At 43.7% G+C, this 20,161-nt stretch overlaps 1 protein-coding gene across 2 annotated transcripts in view; it reads right to left on the bottom strand.

The window, feature by feature from the left end:
* Positions 1-20,161, bottom strand: part of SRCIN1 (SRC kinase signaling inhibitor 1) — a 390,348-nt gene that overhangs the window by 82,977 nt on the left and 287,210 nt on the right. For both annotated transcript variants that reach the window (XM_029572790.1, XM_029572789.1), the window contains one exon: positions 11,963-12,135. In XM_029572790.1, coding sequence (XP_029428650.1) covers positions 11,963-12,135 — 173 coding nt within the window. The remainder of the gene's footprint in view (positions 1-11,962; positions 12,136-20,161) is intronic.

Raw genomic sequence — 20,161 nt, 5'->3', positions numbered from 1 at the left:
CCGCCAATGAAGAGTGGGTGACTCGCCAGAATGATGGCTATTGACACAATACCCTTATTAAATAAACATACACATGCTTACTGTGACTCCTACATTGCTCAAAGCTTCAACAGCAAGAGGTAATGGAAAAAAGGATTTGCACTCACAAAGAGGGGAGTAGCTGGCTTGTTACGGCGGATACTACCCCAAACCAAATATGCCTGATACTTCACTTTCAATGCATATACAGCATAGCTCTCTGCTTCAATGACAGGGGAGAAGAATAACTGATACTTCACACATCCAGCAGAGCTCTCTGCTACAACGGCAAGGGAGAAGAAAAAGGGTTCGCACTCAAAAAGCGGGGAGTAGCTGGCTTGTTACGGCGGTTACTACCCCAAACCAAATGTGCCTGATACTTCACTTTCCATGCATATCCAGCATAGTTCTCTGCTTCATCGGCATGGGAGAAAGACTGATACATCACGCATTTCCAGCATAGCTCTCTGCTTCAACGGCAGGGGAAAAAAAAAAAACAAAACAAAAACAAAAAACTGATGCTTCACGCATATCCTGCATAGCTTCAACGACAGGGGTGAAGAAAAAAAGGATTCGCAATCACAAAGCGAGGAGTAGCTGGCTTGTTACGGCGGTTACTACCCCAAACCAAATGTGCCTGATACTTCATTTTCAATGCATATCCAGCATGGCTCTCTGCTTCAACGGCAGGGGAGAAGAAAAAAAACCCAACAAGGGCTGTACAACATAGTCTAGGTAAAACAAATAAGCATGGGTGTAGCTTGCTTATCGCGGCGGTTACTGCCCCTACTACCCCTAACTAATCAAGCTAGATATTTCACTTGGATGCAGCTCCATCACTGCTCTCTACATTAATGGTGGGGGTGGAAGGGGAATAGAACAAGGAGCTAAGAGAAACAGATAAGAATGAGAGAAAAATGTGTGAGGCTTGCTGGGCAGACTGGATGGGCCATTCGGTCTTCTTCTGCCGTCATTTCTATGTTTCTATATACAGCCCCAGCGTCTAGAGGACCCACACCCCTTGCAGCAGAAAAAAACCAGAAGCGCAAACTTCCAGTTTTCTTACTATACTCTATCCATTTACTTTGCTATACCTTATCTGTTTTCTAGACCTTATCTGTATTTGGTTTTATTTGTTTTGATTTTATTTGGCAATTGTGTTGGTAGGAGTAATTTGCTACAGATTATATCAGAAGGAATTTCATTCAAAACAAGAGTTAATAAAGTGGGTAACCAGGAAGATATAGGTAGATTAATTTTTAGTGTTTTAAAGGTCATTGCCCGACAAATATAAAATAAATCTATAGACTAAATGTACTTTAGGTTAGCTTTGCATCACAGCTCCCTTAGAAATTTTAACTCAAAAACAAATCAATAAAATGATGATGCAGGAAGTAGTCCAGCAGCAAGAGGGAGGCATGCCAGATGTATGATTATCTCCCAGGTTGTATGTGTGCACTAAGTGCAAAGAGCTCCAAGCCCTCAGAGAATGAGTCGGATCTCTGGAGACGAGTGACAGACCTGGAGGAGCTAAGAAAGACTGAGAGGTATATAGAGGAGATCTTCAGGGACTTGGAGGAGAAAGGTCACCTGGCAGAAGAGCATCAGCTTAATGAGTAGGTAGCAATCCTGTAGCTAGGACCTACTCTCAAGGTGATGTTGTGTCCTCTTGCACAGAGGATAGGTCTCCAGGGACCTGCGCCCAGGAGGGAAGGGTTAGGACGGCCGTTATAGATGATGATTAAGTTATTAGGAAGGCTGAAGGCTGGGTGGTTGGTGGACATGAGGATTGCTTGGTAACTTGCAAAGGTGACAGAGCTCATGCATCACATAGATAGGATTTTAGATAGTGCTGGGAAGGAGCCGATTGTCTTGGTACATGTGGGTACCAATGACATAGGAAAGTGCAGGAGGGAGGTTCTGGAAGCCAAATTTAGGGTTTTAGGTGAAATCCAGAACCTCCAGGGTAGCATTCTCAGAAATGCTCCCGGTTCTACGTGCAGGTCCCCAGAGGCAGGCAGAGCTCCAATACATGAATGAGATGATGGTGCAGGGAAGAAGTTTTAGGTTTGTTAGGAACTGGGTTTTATTTGGGGAAGGGGGGGGGGGGAGTCTCTTCAGAAGGGATGGGCTCCACCTTAACCAGAGTGGAACCAGGCTGCTGGCACTAACCTTTAAAAGGAGATAGCGCAGTTTTTAAACTAGATGATGAGATAAGCTGATAGTTACTCAGAAGCGCATGGTTCAGAATGATGTATCTTTGAAGGATACTAAGAGAACAGGGAAAATAGGGCATCCCAGTAGAGAGGTTGCAATAAATGCCAAAGTGGACCAGGTGTCTTTAAGGAAAGTGCAGAAAGATTCCAAATTACCTCTGTCAACTAATGAGCAGGTTCTTAATACAAACAAAAAACATACTTTGAAACATCTGTATACAAATGCTAGTCTAAAAAATAAGATGGGAGAGTTAGAGTGTATAGCACTGGATGAAGAGGTAGATGTAACTGGCATCTCAGAGAGCTGGTGGAAGGAGGATAACCAATGGGACACTGTAATACCAGGTTATAAATTATATTGAAATGATAGGATGGATCAAATTGGTGGAGGGGTGGCATTATATGTTAAAGAGAGCATGGAGTCAAAGTTCTGCAGGAAACAATGTTGAATCTTTATGGACAGGAATTCCAGGTGAAAAAGGGAATAAAATAGTAGTGGGGTGTATTACGTCCACTTGGCCAGAATGAACTAATAGACAATGAAATGCTAAAAGAAAAAGGAAGCTAACAAAAGCAGCAGCACATTAGTAACTGATGATTTCAATTACCCCAATATTGACTGGGTGAATGTTACATCAGGACATTCTAGAAAGGTAAAGTTCCCGGATGAAATAAACGACTGCTTCATGGAGCAGCTGGTACAAGAAACAACAAGAGTGGGAAACTATTTTAGACTTAGTGGAACACAGGATTTTATGCAAGAGGTAACAGTGTTGGAGCCACTTGGCAATAGTGATCACATTATCATCAAATTTGACTTAATAACTGGAGGGAGCACAAAAAAGAAATCTACTGTGACAACATTTAACTTTCAAAAAGGTGACTATGATAAAATGAGGAAAATGGTTAGGAAAAAACTGAAAGAAGCAACTGCGAAGGTTAAGAGTTTAGCTCAGGCATGGATGTTTAAAAATACCATTTTGAAAGCCCAGACCAGATGTATTCCACGCATTAGAAAATGTAGAAGGAAGGCTAAATGACTACTAGCATGGTTAAAAGGTAAGGTAAGAGAGGCTATAATATTTAAAGGACATCTTTCAAGAAATGAAAAAGGGATCCGAATGAAGAAAACAGGAAACAGCTTATGCACTGGCAAGTTAGACGCAAAGCATTGATAAAGAAGGCAAAGAGAGAATTTGATAAGAAGCCTGCCAAGGAAGCAAAAACTCATAATAAAAACTTTTTCAGGTATACTCAAGGTATAAAACCTATGAGGGAGTCAACTGGACCATTAGAGAATCAAGGAGTAAAAGAGGCACTTAGAGATGACAAAGCCATAGCACAGAGACTAAATTAATTCTTTGTTTTAGTATATTCCCTGAGGAAGATGTAAGAGATATACCCATAAAAAACATGCCTCAATTATAAATCCCCCTGTAATTAACCACTAACAACCAAACGGCAAACTAGAACAATGAATACCAAGCTCTGGTGTTCGGTACTGTATTATGGATGATAACCATTTTCTATGTTATAACTCAAACTGTGCACCAGTACCATTTTTACTTTGTGTGGTGTTAAATCATGTTTACTTATTTTTCTATTTTTTATTTTATGCAATAAAAGTCTTTAATGTCTCTAAATTAGTTATTTTTCAAAATCCCATAGCTCCCCCAATGTGAGCTTTACTCAAAAGTTCAACTCATCTGAAAGTGTTGAACTTGTCTCATAAACTGCCATTGGCAGTGGTCATTCTCGACAGCAGCTTCTTGGTTCAAATAAACACTCCAAATAATAGCTCATGCCCACCCGACACCGACAGTGTTTCGACACTTGGCGTCTGCTTCAGGGGCTGGAGAGCTGGGTACAAACAAAATGAACACAATCAATGTTTACTGCCAAACACCAGATGCAAAGTAATGATTTTGTATAACTTACTTTAATGCCGCTTCTTCTTCCTCTTTTAACCACCGCCTTTCTGTCAGACGGCGTCTGTCCAAATCACGTCAATATTTAAATTTCTGACCAATCACTTTCTTTACTGGAAGACGCCCACTGTGTCAAATGACATCAACTTATGTCATTCTCTTCTTAGATGACCACTTTTGCATTACAATCAAAATCCATTTTACTACAGTATTACCCTAAAAGAGATACACCCCTTTAGACTCATGGTCAAATGTATTGCCTTATTTTCTATTTGTTTATTCTATTATTACTCATTAAAAAAACACCCGATCGGTATAGTCTCCATACTATGTTAAATACCCCAATTCTTAGATAAGTTTCCTCAAAAGTCCGCTGTAGATTCACAACTGATGGTTCCCTTTCACAATGCTTAAAGTTTAACAGGCCCGTTTACTCAGAGATATTGTATACAGTCCTTTTTCATGTCGATGAGAATGTTCCCAATATCTTCCAGGACCGTCCATTTTCATGCAATGTATTGAGTGCTGTTCTCTTTCAAGTCCTCTCATGCTGTTACCCGAACAAATGCTATATTTGCTGTTCTAATGTGAGTTCTGATGTTTTACTTTGAACTGCTTTTGTTCCTAATAATGCAGACTCGCTAAATTATTGAAGCTTATTTCAATTTATAAACTTTACTCAAAAAGCACCCAATTGAACTCTGGAATTTGTTACCAGAGAATGTGGTTAGTGCAGTTAGTATAGCTGTGTTTAAAAAAGGATTGGATAAGTTCTTGGAGGAGAAGTCCATTACCTGCTATTAAGTTCACTTTGGGGCGGATTTTCAAAGGCCCGTGCGCGCCGGCGCACCTATTTTGCATAGGCCGCCGGCGCGCGACACACGCCCCCGACACACCCGGGACTTCATGTCGGGGGGGTGTCGGGGGCGTGTCAGGGGGGCGGGTCGAGATGACGCGGCGTTTAGGGGGCGGGACACGGCGTTTTGGGGGCGGCGGCATGGGCGTGGTTTCGGCCTGGGGGCGTGGCCGCGGCCTCCGGAACAGCCCCCGGGACCAGACCACGGAGCGGGGCACCCGGCCGACGCGCGCAAAGTTACGCCTGCTTTCAGCAGGCGTAACTTTGCCAACAAAGGTAAGGGGGGGTTTAGATAGGGCCGGGGGGGTGGGTTAGGTAGGGGAAGGGAGGGGAAGGTGCGGGGAGGGCGAAGGAAAGTTTCCTCCGAGGCCGCTCTGAAATCGGAGCAGCCTCGGAGGGAACGGAGGCAGGCTACGTGGCTCGGCGCGCGCAGGCTGCCGATTTTGCGCAGCCTTGCGCGCGCCGACCCCAGATTTTATAAGATACGCGCGGCTATGCGCGTATCTTATAAAATCAGGCGTACTTTTGTTCGCGCCTGCTGCGTGAACAAAAGTACGCGCTTGCGCAACTTTTTAAAATCTGCCCCTTAGAGAATAGCCACTGCCATTAGCAATGGTTACATGGAATAGACTTAGTTTTTGGGTACTTGCCAGGTTCTTATGGCCTGGATTGGCCACTGTTGGAAACAGGATGCTGGGCTTGATGGACCCTTGGTCTGACCCAGTATGGCATTTTCTTATGTTCTTATGTTCTTGATGAAGTTTTCAAAACCGCACAAAGAAACTAAATGCTCAAAGAAACTGTCTGACGGGTCCACTTCATGTTCATACATATGTGACAGATAGTTCCCTCTCACATACTTTCCTGAGGCTTTACCGGTCCACACATTCAAAGATGTTATGTATAATTTTCATCTGGATGTATTTGAAATCTACCAAATTCGTTCTTTCCTAAATGGTGTATAAGCTATTATTTACTATTCAGTTCTTCTGCTGCTCTTATCAAAACGAGCACTATATTTGTCCATGATTTCATCTTATATAATCCCCTCCAACTCCTAATAGCTTGAACTTATAAAACTCTCAAATTATGTTTCATACTGTGCTAACATCCTATTTGAAATTAACATTATAGAATGTTTTCTTGTTGCCAAGGGACACCGTAGACCGTAGTATCTTCCTTGTATTAGTAGAAAACTGACCACTCTATCTCCTTGTTGCGTCCTTTAGGATAGACTTGTCCCAGTGAAAAATACATTTTTGTTCTAATTGAAGCAATTTAAAATCAAATCACTGGATTTGAACCAAACATGCGGCTTTGAGATCATCAGTCTGATGACATGCTTGTAGCCAATTATCTACTAAAAAGGTGCTGTTATTTTCTGTCTCCTGATATAACTCAGATGTTCTTGTATATGGATTTTTAATTTCTATGTGGTTTTGCCAATGTATATGAGATTGCATGGGTACCATACTGCATAAATCACCCCCTCTGATGCGCAGGAAAGATGCTGTCGAAAAAAGAATGGTTGTCTATCTGGTAGTTGTAAACTCTGGCCTTGATACATGACTGTACATATATTACATTGACTGCATATGTAATGCCTACTAGAAATTCTTCTGTTGTTGTATATAGGGTGAGATTGGAGTGAACTATCAAATCTCTAAGATTTTTAGTCCTTTTTAGTGTAAAAATAGTGTTTCTTGAAACACTGAGTGTAACTGTAGTATTGGCCAATATTTTCTTATACTTTTTTTAAGACACTGTGGGGCAGATTTTAAAAAACTACGCCTGCGTGTACTTTTGTTCGCGCGACCGGTGCAAACAAGAGTACGCTGGATTTTAATAGATAGGATACGCGCGGCTACGCACTTATCTATTAAAATTCGGGGTTGGCGTGCGCAAGGCTGTGCAAAATCGGCAGCCTGTGTGCGCCGAGCTGCGCAGCCTGCCTCAGTTCCCTCCGAGGCCGCTTCGAAATCGAATTCCCCTACCTAACCCACTCCCCCAGCCCTATCTAAACCCCTCCTACTTTTGTTTGAAAAGTTACGCCTGCCCGAGGCAGGCGTAACTTGTGCGCGCCGGCCACGCAATTTCCCGGCCCGGGAGCAGTTTCGGAGGCCTCGGCCACACCCCCGAAACGCCCCCGGGTCGGAACCACACCCGCGGCCCCGCCCCAGGTGATGCGCCGCTGCGACACGCCCCCAACACGCGTCCCGGGGCTTGCACACACCGCCGAGCCTATTCAACATAGGCTCGGCACGCGCAGGGGGAACTTGGGGCAGGTTTTCGGGGGATACGCGCGTATCTTACGCACATACTCCTTTGAAAATTTGCCCCTGTGTGTGTGGGGTGAAAGGAAGCACACACCCTAACCCCTTTGTTCATGGTGCCCTTTAATAAGACGAGGTCCCTGTTTGCCCATCTCGCTCTTTTATAGACTTGACTGATAAACCTTCTCGGATATCCCCTCTGGACAAACCGCTGCTTCATATCTTCTGATTTCTCCTGGAACTCCTGTGTTGTAGAGCATAACCTTCGTAACCGGAGGAATTAACCCACTGGAAGATTGTCTCTGAGATGTGCTGGATGGAAACTCTCATAGTGTAATAATGTGTTCCAATCTGTTGCCTTACAATAAATTGTGAATTTGCAGCCGCTTTCAACTAGTAAAATCTTGATGTCCAAAAAAGATACGTATTCTTGACTATAGTTGAAAGAAAATTGTAAATGTTCACTGCACGTGTTCAACCATCTCTTGAAGCATTGGAGTTCATCTTCCTTCCCATGCTAAATCAAAAAGATATCATCTATGAAGCGTTTCCAGAGGTTAATGTTACTTTTAAATGAACTCTCAGATAGCCACTTCTTTTCAAATTCTCCCACATACAGATTTGCCAAATAGGGGGCCATTGCTGTATCTTTGATCTGTTGATAATAATGACCTTGGAAACCAAAAAAGTTCTTGTGTAGGGAGCTATGGGATTTTGAAAAATAACTAATTTTGAGACATTAAAGACTTTTATTGCATAAAATAAAATATAGAAAAATAAACATGATTTAACACCACACAAAGTAAAAATGGTACTGGTGCACAATTTGAGCTCTAACCTAGAAAATGGTTATCATCCATAATAGAGTACTGAACACCAGAGCTTGGTATTCATTATTCTATTTTCCCGTGTGGTTGTTAGAGATATACCCATGCCAAAAATGATATTCAAAGGTGATGATTCAGAAGAAATGAAACAATTCCCAGTGAACCTGGAAGATGAACTAGGGCAAATTGACAAACTAAAGAGTAGCAAATCACCTGGACCAGAGTACTGAAAGAATGGAGAAATGAAATTGCAGACCTGCTATTGGAAATTAGCAAATATTTATTTAAAAATGTTTCTATACCGTCGTTCAGTTGTATTCCATCACAATGGTTTACAGTGAGGCACATATATACATCTTTGGTTGATTGTATAGATTAGTACTATCACTAGGGAGTGCCATTAAATTTCATAATAAATACTATTTGCAAAGCATTGTAAATCTTGTCCTTTTTCTACATTTATCAGTCTTAGTTACATGTATAACTCTACCGTAATGTATATTTTGTTTTGAAAGACACACATAATGCACAAAATAAAGTGCTGCGTGCTGATGGTCTGCTGCTAGATTTCATACTCCACTATTCTCCGTTCTCTTGTAGAAGGCTTGTTCGAAAAGCCAGGTTTTTAAACTCTTTTTGAAAAGTTTGAAATCTCTCTGAAATCTAGTTTCTAAGGGCATGGTGTTCCATAGTATTGGTCCAGCTAATGATAAAGCCCTATCTCTAACTTGGGTCAGTCTAGCTGTTTTAACGGAATGGTTAGGAGTGCTTTGTTGGCAGATTTCAGGTTTCTATGTGGGACATGAACACGTTTCAATCACAACACAAACAGCCCAATAAGCTGGAAACCAGAAGTAGTAATACAAACAAAAAACAAGGTGTCCAGAACAATCATGTAATTCATATACGCCACATCTATAATGAATATATTAAGAAATTTTTATATGTTGGACTGCTGCCGTCTGGATCTGCTAATCAGTCAGACCCAAATTCGGCGAAGTCACATTAATTTATTTAATATCTATTTTATAGTCTTTTTATCATTTTACGAAAAGTATTGCCTAGGGGAATGAAGAAGCCACACCGGGCTTTAATCACTTAGCTTAAGCGGTAAAAATATAGTCCCAAAAATAATGGCTGTACTTAGCTTTAGCGGCAGAAATATAGTCCCGACGTGATCACGTTTCGGACCCAATGGGTCCTGCTTCAGGGGTCGGTATATAAATCCTCCAAAGTAGATGTGCAATATTAATCCCACGCGGCAAGTAAAACGGCGTTTTCAGTCAAGTAATTCAAGTAATTCAGTAGTAGTAATTAAGTAATTCAGTCAAGTAATTTTCAGTCAAGTAATTCATTGGCGATCCGCATTCGGACCTGCATTCGGACCTAGGCAATACATCAAGCTAGGTTGAGAGAACATTGTACAATGTTTTCTCTCTCTCTCTCTCTGTGGCAGGTAGCTTAAAAGACTAGAAATGTTATGTGTGAAAACATCGCAAAGTGTGATAAAGCCATATCGCACAGCTTAACACAAATGAAAAAGTTGTAGTTGTTTGCTGCGTTAAAACTGTGCGATATGGCTTTGCAACTTGTGAAGTCAGCCCACTTGGCCAGAAATCCCGCCCCAAACTCCATCCCTTTTCTAAATTAGTATCGCATGCAAAAAACGCCGTAACACACGCGAAAAGCCCATAATGCAGCTTGGAAAATAACCCCCTAAGTTTGTACCTGAGGCAATGGAGGATAAAGTGATTTGCCCAAGGTCACAAGGAGTAGCTAGCAGTGGGATTTGAATCCTGGTTTCCCTGGTTTGTAGCTGCTGTTCTAACCACTAGGCCACTCCCCCACAATTATTTAGTTAGCTGAACTCCGCCCTGGAAAGCCCGTGAAGCAGATAGCGATGACTCCACATTTTATTTATGTGGCTAGGTTAGAGGCATTTCAGGGACACTCCATGGACACTCAGGGACACTCCATGGATCAACAAGAGCATGGAATTTGTTAACTTTCAGCCCGAACCCTAATAAAACTGAAGTCTTATGCATGGGTAGGTCATCTGACATTAAACTTTAAAATGCAATCAAGCTGGATAACAGTTCTTCCGGTAAAAGATCATGTTCCAAAAAATGTTTTTTTATGTTTAGATCCATTCGACAAAATCAGTTGTAGATGTGACTCGGTTATTTACACTTTTGAATAATAGAAGGACTAGGGGGCATTCCATGAAGTTAGCAAATAGCACATTTAAGACTAATCGGAGAAAATTCTTTTTCACTCAACGCACAATAAAGCTCTGGAATTTGTTGCCAGGGGATGTGGTTAGTGCAGTTAGTGTAGCTGGGTTCAAAAAAGGTTTGGATAAGTTCTTGGAGGAGAAGTCCATTAACGGCTATTAATCAAGTTTACTTAGGGAATAGCCACTGCTATTAATTGCATCAGTAGCATGGGATCTTCTTAGTGTTTGGGTAATTGCCAGGTTCTTGTGGCCTGGTTTTGGCCTCTGTTGGAAACAGGATGCTGGGCTTGATGGACCCTTGGTCTGACCGAGCATGGCAATTTCTTATGTTCTTAAGTCTTTTTTGAATCCTAGTGACTTTGCTACTGTTGTCCAGGCAGTAATAATTTCATGACCAGACTGTGGGTCTTTCAGGAATTATTTGTGAGCTTGAGCTAATATATAATATGATGTGTCAAGATCAGAAAACCTCGGTGTTAGAAAACCTACACTGGCCGCCTTGCTAGTTCTCCATACGGATGACCCTTTATTTATTTATTTATTTATATACTTCTGCCACAATTCAGATATCTGTTCTGGGTGGATTACAATATAACACACAATAAAAGCCACACATTATTTTACACTAGTTGAACAGTATAAAGATAGCAGGGAATATTTCAGACAATTTGTTGCGATTTCTTCATGAATAGAGTGGGAGTTTTAAATTATTGTTGTAATGCCCTGGCCCCATGGAATGCAGTTCAACCACACATGATTGCTGAATATTGGCAACTGCAGCAGAGCTTTTCTAATGTATTTAGCAATCTTCTGTGCTTTAATTGAAATACTATGTGTTATCTGGAATACAATGCCACTGGATCTCTGCATTTCATTTGATTTGACATACTTTTAAGAAGTTATTAAAACAGGGTTATTTAGACAAGTTTTAGAGGATGAACTCTGATAGGATTTACTATCTTGTTTAACTCTGAGCTAATTGGTAAGGTTTTATCATTTTTGCTGTATTGCACTACTCGGTGATGATATTTCTGACCATAATGGTGGCTAGTTTTATTTTGTCTATTACTGTCTATATCCATCTTCTTAAAGGGTATATGAAGAGATACAACTGTTTTATGTTACTACATTTTTTAAATTTACAAATGTGATTTGATATTGATGTAATGAATATATATATATATATTTTTTTTTTTTTTTTTAATTATTGTAGGTGTCATGATAATTTTATATGTACAGTGATAATTACTATACTATACCCTGAGATTTCTATGAAGGAAGGAAGTAAAACTGGTACACTGATCAAATGTGTCATAGCTTTTCCTGCACATCTGGAAGATTACAGTAGATTGCTTGTATAAGAGAGACTGTGCTTTGTAATAAGCCGTTCCCTCAGCCATATTTCACTGAGGTCACAGGTTTAGGCCTATTAGTATCACAACTCAATACAACTAAAGCACTTTCATCCAGAATGGCAAGTTTACTTGAAACAGGACTGTGTGTTTTCCTGTTGCCTATCCCCAAACCCAGATGCCGCTTGGTACAGCACTGCCAGGCTGTCCTGGTTGCTATGTGGCCCTCATGTTGCTGGGTCACACTGCACAATACCTGCAGTTTCTTCAGCTGCTGCAGCTGGTTGCGAAGGTCGCTGGCATTCTGCTGTAGGTCATGGAGGTGCAGTTGCATATGGAGACGGGTGATTGCTGTTGGCTGGCTGGCAGGTGCGGGGGTTGGCGTAGACACTGGTGTTGCCATGCTACTTCTGCTGGACGGTCCAACAACTGTAGAAGGAAATAAACCACACATGGGAGTCTTTCCTGCTCTTTTTTCACAATTTAATCTCACAGTTTCTATCACACCCTTTTCACAAGCTGCTCTTCTTTCTCCTCTCCCCCACAGGCTTCATGTTTTCTAGACTTCCTCCTGTCTATCAATTTCATAGTCATAACTTTGTCTCTCCTTCTCCTTTCTTGTTCACTTTTTCTCCCTCCCTCATGTTTCCCTTTCTGCACACTAGTAATGAAATATTGAAAAACTAAAGCCTGAGGCTTTTTTCTATGATAGAGTCCTATAATTTGTATCGCTAAGCATCATCCAATACAGTATTGAATGTCATGATTCATTATTTCATGTTATCATACTAATTTGTGTTTGTACTTTTTCCAAACTCAATTAACACATTTGGATTTTATTTTAGAGACTGGGGAAAGAAAATTATTTCCTTACCTGCTAATTTTCGTTCCTGTAGTACCATGGATCAGTCCAGACCATGGGTAATGTCCCCCTTCCAGCAGATGGAGTTAGAGCAAAAACTGAGAGGGCGGTCCCTCATGACTGGTGTGCCCTCTGTAAACCATCAGTATTAAGAATATCCAAGCAACAAAGAAAAACCCCTTGGCTGGATCAATACAAAAATGAATATCAACTAAATTGAACATCAAACTGTAAATCTGAATAGACAAACTTGCAATGTGAACTCTCAGTCAGTCCCAAACAGGTCCTGAAATGATTACACAGTTGAGCTGAAGGATTAACCCAAAGAAAAAAATCGCAAAATCCTTAGGGTGGGCGTCTGGACTGATCCATGGTACTACAGGAACGAAAATTAGCAGGTAAGGAAATCATTTTCTTTTCCCTGTACGTACCAGGATCAGTCCAGATCATGGGATGTACCAAAACTTCCCTTAAATAGGGTGGGCCACAGATATCCCAGCTCGAATGACCTGAGCCCCAAAAGAACCCGAGGTCGTTGATTGCAGATTCAAGCGATAGTGATGCGCAAAAGTGTGCAAAGACTTCCAAGTGGCCGCTCGGCAAAAGTCCTGCGGAGAGACCGCTCGGCTTTCTGCCCAGGAAGCTGCTTGAGCTCGGAGAGAATGAGCTTTAATACCATCTGGAGGCTAATGCCCCGTGCCAATGTACGCGGTAGGGATTGCTTCCTTCATCCATCGGGCAATGGTGGTCTTTGAAGCCTAGTTCCTCTTCTTGGGACCACTCCAGAAGACAAAAAGATGATCTGATAAGCGGAAGTCGTTAGTAACCTCCAGAAATCGAAGGAGAACTCGCTTGGCATCTAGGCGCCTGAGCTCCTTGGAATCCTCATCCTGGAATGATGGAAGTTGCACCAACTGATTCAGATGAAAAGACGAGACCACCTTTGGAAGGAAAGATGGTATGATACCCGAAGATACTCCGGGATCCGTAGAACGGAGATAAGGCTCTCTACATGACAAGGCCTGCAGCTCCGAGATTCTGCAAGCGGAACAGATGGCAACCAAGGAAACTGTCTTGAGTCAAGTACTTGAGGGTAGCGCTCTACAGCGGTTCAAAGGGCGGCCCGCCAAGAATACGAAGGATCAAATTCAAAACTCCCCGAGGGGCATAAATTGCGAATCGGTGTTTCACACGCTTTACTCCCTTGAAGAACCGGACCATGTCTGGGTGTGTCGCAAGAGGAGGGCCATCCCGATGATGAACTAGAGCACCTAAGTCTGCCACCTGAACTCGGAGAAAATTGTAGGCTAATCCCCTCTCCAGCCCCCGCTGTAAGAATGACAAGATCTGGGCTATGGTCGCACGCCGTGGAGAGAGACGTGAGGACTGGCAGCAAGCCTCAAACAATTTCCAAGCTCGGACATAGGACCTGGAGGTGGAAGGCTTCCTAGCCTTGAGAAGAGTGGAGATAACCACCGCTGGATACCCTCGTCTCCTCAGCCGGCGCCGTTCCAAAAGCCAAGCCACTAGACAGAAGCGATCTACCTGGTCGAAAAATACTGGTCCCTGCCGCAGGAGATTCGACAGATGCCCCAGGCGCAGCGGGCCGCCCACCGCTAGGTTGACTAAGTCTGCGAACCATGGCCGATGAGGCCACTCCGGAGCCACGAGGATCACGGGCCCCTGGTGACCCTCTATTCTTCGGAGCACTCTTCCCACCAGGGACCAAGGCGGGAACACGGAACGTAAGATGTTCCTCGGCCACGGGAAGGCTAGGACATCGACGCCTTCTTCTCCGTGCTCCCTTCTGTGGCTGAAAAAGCATGGAGCCTTTGCATTCCTTTGCGAGGCCATCAGATCCAGATGGGGAGTCCCCTATCGCGTGACGAGTAGTGCCACTGCCTCCTGGGACAGTTCCCATTCTCTGGGATCTAAGCACTGGCAACTTAAAAAAGCCACCTGAACATTGTCCACCCCTGCAATGTGGGACGCCGCCAGATGAGACAGGTGGAGTTCCGCCCACGGCATCAGCTTGTTTGTCTCCCGAGTCACATGGAGACTTCTTGTTCCCCCCTGACGATTGATGTATGCCAGTCATGGCATTGTCAGAGAGGATCCGGACTGCTCGGCCTTGTGCTAGGGGCAGAAAACGCTGCAGCGCAAGACAGACCGCTCTTGCCTCTAGACGGTGGATTGGCCAAGTTGCCTGTTCTGGTGTCCACTGACCCTGTGTCGAGTGCCAACCGCACACAGGCCCCAGCCGGTAAGGCTGGCGTCTGTTGTAATGAGTACCCATTGTGGAACCTCGAGCTCTACTCCTCGAAGCAAATGATACAGGTTGAGCCACCAGGTCAGGCTGTCATTTGCCTCTGCCGATACCGCCCCTCGAAGCAAATGATACAGGTTGAGCCACCAGGTCAGACTGTATTGGATGATGCTGTTCAGCTTGGAGAAGAGATGGCTGAGGGGGGATATGACAGAGGTCTTTGATATGATAGAGCCACCAGGTCAGGCTGTCATTTGCTTCGAGTGGCGGTATCGGCAGAGGAGCCTGATATTCCTGAGATACCGGCTTCCAACGGGAGAGTAATGCCCAAGGCACAGTACAACATCTGTCGTGGAGGCCATGGAACCTAGCAACTGGAGATAGTCCCAGGCTGTGGGAAGTCAGAGGTCCTGAAACGCTGAACCTGAGCAAGGGGTGACTGGGCCCACTCCAGACGAAGAGAGCCTGTGCCTACTTTGATATCGAAATGAGCTCCCATAAAGTCGAGGGACCAGGATCCGTTCCTTCCTCAGCAAATGGCAGGGCCTGGAACTGGATTGCTGCCCCAAAATCTTGAAGCGATGCTCCTTCAGGATGGGGATATGAAGATAAGCCTCCGTCAAGTCCAAGGACGCCAGGAACTCTCCCCGGTGCACCGCAGCAATCCCTGAGCACTGAGTTTCCATCCTGAAGTGTGGTATCTTGAGTGTCCTGTTGACCATCTTGAGATCCAGGATCGGCCGGAAGGAGCCTTCTTGCTTGGGGGCTACGAAGTAGACAGAATAATGGCCGAGTCCTTCATCCAGTAGTGGCTCCGGAGGAATGGCTCCCAGATCCAGGAGGTGGTCTAGCATCTGACGTACTGCGCCCTGTTTCCTTAGTCCGCATGGAGAAAAGACAAACCTGTCTCTGAGAGGTCGAGCAAATTCTAAAGCGTAACCATGCTGTAGAATATCCAGGATGCCCTGGTCTGAGGTGATTGTGACCCACTCTTCGTAGAAGAGTGACAGGCATCCTCCTATCCAGGGAATCGAAGAGTGGGCTGGCAATGTTTCATTGTGAAGATATAGTGGCAGTCCCTTGGGCGAGGGTGTCTCGGGCTGATCTTCATCCCTGAAAGGAATGAGACCAGGACTGCGATCTAGACGAGGGAGGCCTATGGGATACTGGCAGCACCTGGCAGAAACGCCGTTGTCCTCTGAAATGGTTCCGCGCGGAGCTGTACGTTCTGGAACTCCGAGGATGATCTTCTGGTAACTTAAGTACCTTATGCTCCCCGAGTGACTTAATAAGTTGTTCCATCTCCTCTCCAAACAACAACTTACCCTTGAAGGGAAGGAAGCCGAGTTGAGACTAGGAGGAGGAATCCGCGGACCAGGTCCTGAGCCAGAGGAGGCGCCGAGCTAAGACTACGGAAACCATAGATCTGGCCAGCACCCGGAGAAGATCATACAGCGCGTCCGCGGCATACACTATGTCGGCTTCTAGCCTTTCCGCCTGTTGTGCCTCACCTGGAGGCAGGTCCTGAGTCCCAAGTAGTTGTTGGACCCACTGGAGTCATGCACGCTGCATCAGAGAACTACAAACAGCAAGGCGGACGCCTCAAACACACTCTTCAAATACCCCTCAAGTTTGCGGTCCTGCAAATTCCTGAGAGCTGCTCCTCCAGTCACAGGAATAGGTGTCCTAGCCGTGACTGCAGATATCGATGCATCCACCTTTGGTACCTTAAGTAGTTCCAGGGACTCCTCGGGGAGTGGATACAGTCTGTCCATCACTCTGCCAATCCGCAGAGAGGCCTCCGGATTCTCCCACCCCCCTGGACAGTAATCGGAAGAGCATAGGATGAAAAGGAAAGTCTTCGAAGGTGGATTGAGCCCTGGTAGGATGGGATCCCTCTCTTCAGTGCAGTGCTGGTGGCAGGAACCTCCTGGGGGGCCTCAATATCTAATCCGGCCAGGACATGTGAGATAAGCAGAACCATCTCATCGCTCTGGAAAAGGCCTAGAACCCGAGGAACATCCCCTTCGACTTGCGCCGAGGGCGTCAGGTCATCTAGATCAGGGTCCACTGCAGGGTCCGTCGGGGGTGGAGGGTCAGGACCGGTTGGATGGGCAACCGGCTGAACTCTAGAGGATCCTGAAGGGGCCACTGGAACGGCAGGGCCAAAACAAAAGAACATAAGAAATTGCCATGCTGGGTCAGACCAAGGGTCCATCAAGCCCAGCATCCTGTTTTGAACAGAGGCCAAACCAGGCCACAAGAACCTGGCAATTACCCAAACACTAAGAAGATCTCATGCTACTATTGCAATTAATAGCAGTGGCTATTCCCTAAGTAAACTTGATTAATAGCTGTTAATGGACTTCTCCTCCAAGAACTTATCCAAACCTTTTTTGAACGCAGCTATACTAACTGCCCTAAAAACATCCTCTGGCAACAAATTCCAGAGCTGTATTGTGCGCTGAGTGAAAAAGAATTTTCTCCGATTAGTCTTAAATGTGCTACTTGCTAACTTCATGGAATGCCCCTTAGTCCTTCTATTATTCGAAAGTGTAAATAACCAAGTCACATCTACTCGTTCACGACCTCTCATGATCTTAAAGACCTCTATCATATCCCCCTTCAGCCGTCTCTTCTCCAAGCTGAACAGCCCTAACCTCTTCAGCCTTTCCTCATAGGGGAGCTGTTTCATCCCTTTTATCATTTTGGTTCCCCTTCTCTGTACCTTCTCCATTGCAACTATATCTTTTTTGAGATGCGGCAACCAGAATTGTACAAATTATATCGCAATGACAGAGAGGAGCACCCGGGAGGAGATGTGGCGCTTTATGTCCGGGATGGCATAGAGTCCAACAGGATAAACATCCTGCATGAGACTAAATACAAAATTGAATCTTTATGGGTAGAAATCCCTTGTGTGTCGGGGAAGACTATAGTGATAGGGGTATACTACTGTCCACCTGGTCAAGATGGTCTGACAGTGAAATGCTAAGAGAAATTAGGGAAGCTAACCAAATTGGTAGTGCAGTAATAATGGGAGACTTCAATTACCCCAATATTGACTGGGTAAATGATTCATCGGGACACGCTAGAGAGATAACGTTCCTGGATGGAATAAATGATAGCTTTATGGAGCAATTGGTTCAGGAACCAACGAGAGAGGGAGCAATTTTAGATCTAATTCTCAGTGGAGCACAAGACTTGGTGAGAGAAGTAACGGTGGTGGGGCTGCTTGCCAATAGTGATCATAATATGATCAAATTTGATTTAATGACTGAAAGAGGAACAGTGTGCAAATCCAAGGCTCTCATGCTAAACTTTCAAAAGGGAAACTTTGATAACATGAGAAAAATTGTTAGAAAAAAACTGAAAGGAGCAGCTACAAAAGTAAAAAATGTCCAAGAGGATTGGTCATTGTTAAAAAATACCATTCTAGAAGCACAGTCCAGATGTATTCCACAAATTAAGAAAGGTGGAAAGAAGGCAAAACGATTACCAGTATGGTTAAAAGGGGAGGTGAAAGAAGCTATTTTAGCCAAAAGATCTTCATTCAAAAATTGGAAGAAGGATCCAACAGAAGAAAATAGGATAAAGCATAAACGTTGGCAAGTTAAATGTAAGACATTGATAAGACAGGCCAAGAGAGAATTTGAAAAGAAGTTGGCTGTAGAGGCAAAAACTCACAGTAAAAACATTTTTAAATATATCCGAAGCAGAAAGCCTGTGAGGGAGTCAATTGGACCATTAGATGATCGAGGGGTTAAAGGGGCACTTAGAGAAGATAAGGCCATCGCAGAAAGATAAAATGGATTTCTTTGCTTTGGTGTTTACAGAAGAGGATGTTGGGGAGGTACCCGTAAGGTTTTCATGGGTAATGATTCAGATGGACTGAATCAAATCACGGTGAACCTAGAAGATGTGGTAGGCCTGATTGACAAACTGAAGAGTAGTAAATCACCTGGACCGGATGGTATACACCCCAGAGTTCTGAAGGAACTAAAAAATGAAATTTCAGACCTATTAGTAAAAATTTGTAACCTATCATTAAAATCATGCATTGTACCTGAAGACTGGAGGATAGCAAATGTAACCCCAATACTTAAAAAGGGCTCCAGGGGCGATCCGGGAAACTACAGACCGGTTCGCCTGACTTCAGTGCCAAGAAAAATAGTGGAAAGTGTTCTAAACATCAAAATCATAGAACATATATAAAGACATGGTTTAATGGAACAAAGTCAGCATGGCTTTACCCAGGGCAAGTCTTGCCTCACAAATCTGCTTCACATGTGGATAAAGGTGAACCGGTAAATGTAGTATACTTGGATTTTCAGAAGGCGTTTGACAAAGTTCCTCATGAAAGGCTTCTAGGAAAAGTAAAAAGTCATGGGATAGGTGGCGATGTCCTTTCGTGGCTTGCAAACTGGCTAAAAGACAGGAAACAGAGAGTAGGATTAAATGGACAATTTTCTCAGTGGAAGGGAGTGGGCAGTGGAGTGCCTCAGGGATCTGTATTGGGACCCTTACTTTTCAATATATTTATAAATGATCTGAAAAGAAATACTACGAGTGAGATAATCAAATTTGCAGATGACACAAAATTGTTCAGAGTAGTTAAATCACAAGCAGATTGTGATAAATTGCAGGAAGACCTTGTGAGACTGGAAAATTGGGCATCCAAATGGCAGATGAAATTTAATGTGGATAAGTGCAAGGTGATGCATATAGGGAAAAATAACCCATGCTATAATTACACAATGTTGGGTTCCATATTAGGTGCTACAACCCAAGAAAGATCTAGAACCCAAGAAAGAGATCTACAACCAAGAAAGAACCCAAGATCTAGATCTAGAACCCAACCCAAGATCTAGAACCCAAGAAAGAGATCTAGAACCCAAGAAAGAGATCTAGAACCCAAGAAAGAGACCTAATCTCGACTACCATCACACTGGTACAAAGAAACAGCACTCTCGCCCCACAACAACAATTCTCCTACAGGAAAACTTGCGCCTCCGATGACCTCCACAATCACCTAGTCTCAGAACTCCCCCTCATAGACATATCCACCCCAAATTCAGCCCTTCATTCATGGTATAATATAACAGAAACAGCAGCCAATAAACTCTGTCCTTTGATAACTAAAAAACCCAAACTCAACCATCCTAAAAGACAACCTTGGTTTAATGAAGAACTTCAAAATCTAAAACTCTCCCTCAGACGGAAGGAAAGCAAATGGCGCAAAACTCCATCAGCGTCCACACTATCTGCCTACAAACTTGCCCTCCACCACTACAAAAGCTCCTTGTTAAAAACCAAAAGAGACTTTT

Source organism: Rhinatrema bivittatum, chromosome 12, assembly GCF_901001135.1.
Source record: "Rhinatrema bivittatum chromosome 12, aRhiBiv1.1, whole genome shotgun sequence".
Lineage (NCBI taxonomy): Eukaryota > Metazoa > Chordata > Amphibia > Gymnophiona > Rhinatrematidae > Rhinatrema > Rhinatrema bivittatum.
The sequence above is the reverse complement of the archived record's forward strand: the minus strand, read 5'-3'. Positions and strand labels throughout refer to the sequence as shown.